The 2,213-nt window shown below is 60.2% G+C and overlaps 1 protein-coding gene across 1 annotated transcript in view; it reads left to right on the plus strand.

Annotated features, from left to right (window-relative positions):
- Window positions 1–525: 525 nt before the first annotated feature.
- Window positions 526–2,213, plus strand: part of SKI (SKI proto-oncogene) — a 201,071-nt gene continuing 199,383 nt past the window's right edge. Inside the window, exon 1 of the mRNA XM_015410931.1 lies at window positions 526–1,740. Within this exon, the coding sequence (XP_015266417.1) occupies window positions 784–1,740 (957 nt within the window). The 5' untranslated portion in view covers window positions 526–783. The remainder of the gene's footprint in view (window positions 1,741–2,213) is intronic.

Consider the following 2,213-nt stretch of genomic DNA (forward strand, 5'->3'; position numbering starts at 1 on the left):
GGGGGTAGCTTCTTCTTGAGTAATATCTTCTACAAAGTACTTAACCCGCTTGGAGATCTGGAAAATCTCCACTGGCAGAAATCTGTGCTATCAGCAAGGCAGACCTTTGCCTCTTCTCCCCCCACCCCCTTACTATAGCCCTAAATGCTTTCTTGAAATGCTTCTCCTGGGGGACAGGGGAACCCCAAGAATAGCATGAGAGAGGAATAATGGGCATGCTGCAAGAGAGAGGACTCAGTGAAAATCGCCTCTGCCTCCCAATGGCAGGACTTTTTTTATTTAATCAATTTAAATATTTCTTTTCTTGTTGACATTGTAAACAAGTTCCTTGCTTTCCTGATCAGCATTAAAAACCCAGCTTTCTAAGTCTTCCTTGATTGCTTTCCTTTTTGTAAGATGTCATCTACTTGGAAAGAGAATTAGAAAAAAAAAAACCCAGAAACTCCCCCCCCCCCCCCCCCCCGGTCGCTGACAAACAAACTTTGATGACGGTTCCTCCCGGGCGGCGTCTGGGTTCCCCGACCGACCGGCGGCGGGCTCCGGCCGGGAACGGCCGAAAGGAGAGCTGAAAGGAAATCGATTGTCACTATTCTTCTTGGGGAGTTTTCTTTCGTCCGCTTTTCGCTGCACGGACAGGGCTCGTTGGCTTTGCAGCCCGGTTGGAAAGCTCGGCTTTTTTTTTGCGGGACTTATTTTTTTGCTTTTGCCCGGAGGCGCGGGGAGCCCCACGCAAGTCCGCCCGGCCCCGATCCCCGGCGGGGGGGGGAAGAGAGCCGCCCGACGATGGAGGCGGTCACCCGCAGCAGCAGCTTCCAGCCCCATCCCGGCCTGCAGAAGACGCTGGAGCAGTTCCACCTGAGCTCCATGAGCTCGCTGGGCGGGCCGGCCGCCTTCTCGGCGCGCTGGGCGCAGGACCTGTACAAGCGCGACAGCGCCAAGGAGCCGGCCGAGGCCGTCCTCCACCTGCCGCCCATCCAGCCGCCGCCGCCCGTCGTGCCGGGCCCCTTCTTCATGCCGTCCGACCGCTCGACCGAGCGCTGCGAGACGGTGCTGGAGGGCGAGACCATCTCGTGCTTCGTGGTGGGCGGCGAGAAGCGCCTCTGCCTGCCGCAGATCCTCAACTCGGTGCTGCGCGACTTCTCGCTCCAGCAGATCAACGCCGTCTGCGACGAGCTCCACATCTACTGCTCGCGCTGCACGGCCGACCAGCTGGAGATCCTCAAAGTCATGGGCATCCTGCCCTTCTCCGCGCCCTCCTGCGGCCTCATCACCAAGACCGACGCCGAGCGCCTCTGCAACGCCCTCCTCTACGGCGGCGCCTACCCGCCGCGCTGCAAGAAGGAGTTCGCCCTCGCCGCCGCCGCCTCGTCCTCCGCCGCCGGGGCGCCGCCGCCGCTGGAGCTGGAGGTGACCGAGAAGAGCTTCAAGGTGTACCACGAGTGCTTCGGCAAGTGCAAAGGCCTGCTGGTGCCCGAGCTGTACAGCAGCCCCGCCGCCGCCTGCATCCAGTGCCTGGACTGCCGCCTCATGTACCCGCCGCACAAGTTCGTCATCCACTCGCACAAGTCCCTGGAGAACCGGACTTGCCACTGGGGCTTCGACTCCGCCAACTGGAGGGCCTACATCCTCCTCAGCCAGGATTACGCCGGCAAGGAGGAGAAGGCCCGCCTGGGACAGTGCCTCGACGAGGTCAAGGAGAAGTTCGACTACGGACACCGCTACAAGCGGAAAGCGCCCAGGGTGAGTGGGGGCGCCCGGGGGGGCGGGATGGGTGCTGGGCACACGTGTGTGTGTGTGCGGACACGTGTGTGTGTGCCCGCTCTGGGCGTAGAGCGGGGGTGGGGAGGGAGCGGTGGATTGCCTGCTTGGCGCAGGGCGGGGTTGGACTAGATGACCTTTGGGGGTCCCTTCCGCCTCTGGTGTTTCTGGGTCTGTGAACAGAAGGGTTGCCCGACAGAGTGTGGTGAGAGCACACATTGTTCCTGTGCTTTTCTTCCCTGTAACCGAAGTGTTGATCTCCAGGAAGGGACAGGTTGACGCTTGGGCATGGCCCAGGGGTGATCAGGTACCAATCCCGTTAATCCACACCGCAGGCTGTTTAGATTAGCTTTGAGACCTAACAGGATTTTTTGGGGTATGAGTTTTCAAGAGTCAGGGATTAGGAGGCACGGCAGTCCCTTATACCCCAGTCAGAAGGTGGGATGGAAGGCAGC

Source organism: Gekko japonicus, unplaced genomic scaffold (genome assembly GCF_001447785.1).
Source record: "Gekko japonicus isolate JY-2015 unplaced genomic scaffold, Gekko_japonicus_V1.1 scaffold220, whole genome shotgun sequence".
Classification (NCBI taxonomy): domain Eukaryota; kingdom Metazoa; phylum Chordata; class Lepidosauria; order Squamata; family Gekkonidae; genus Gekko; species Gekko japonicus.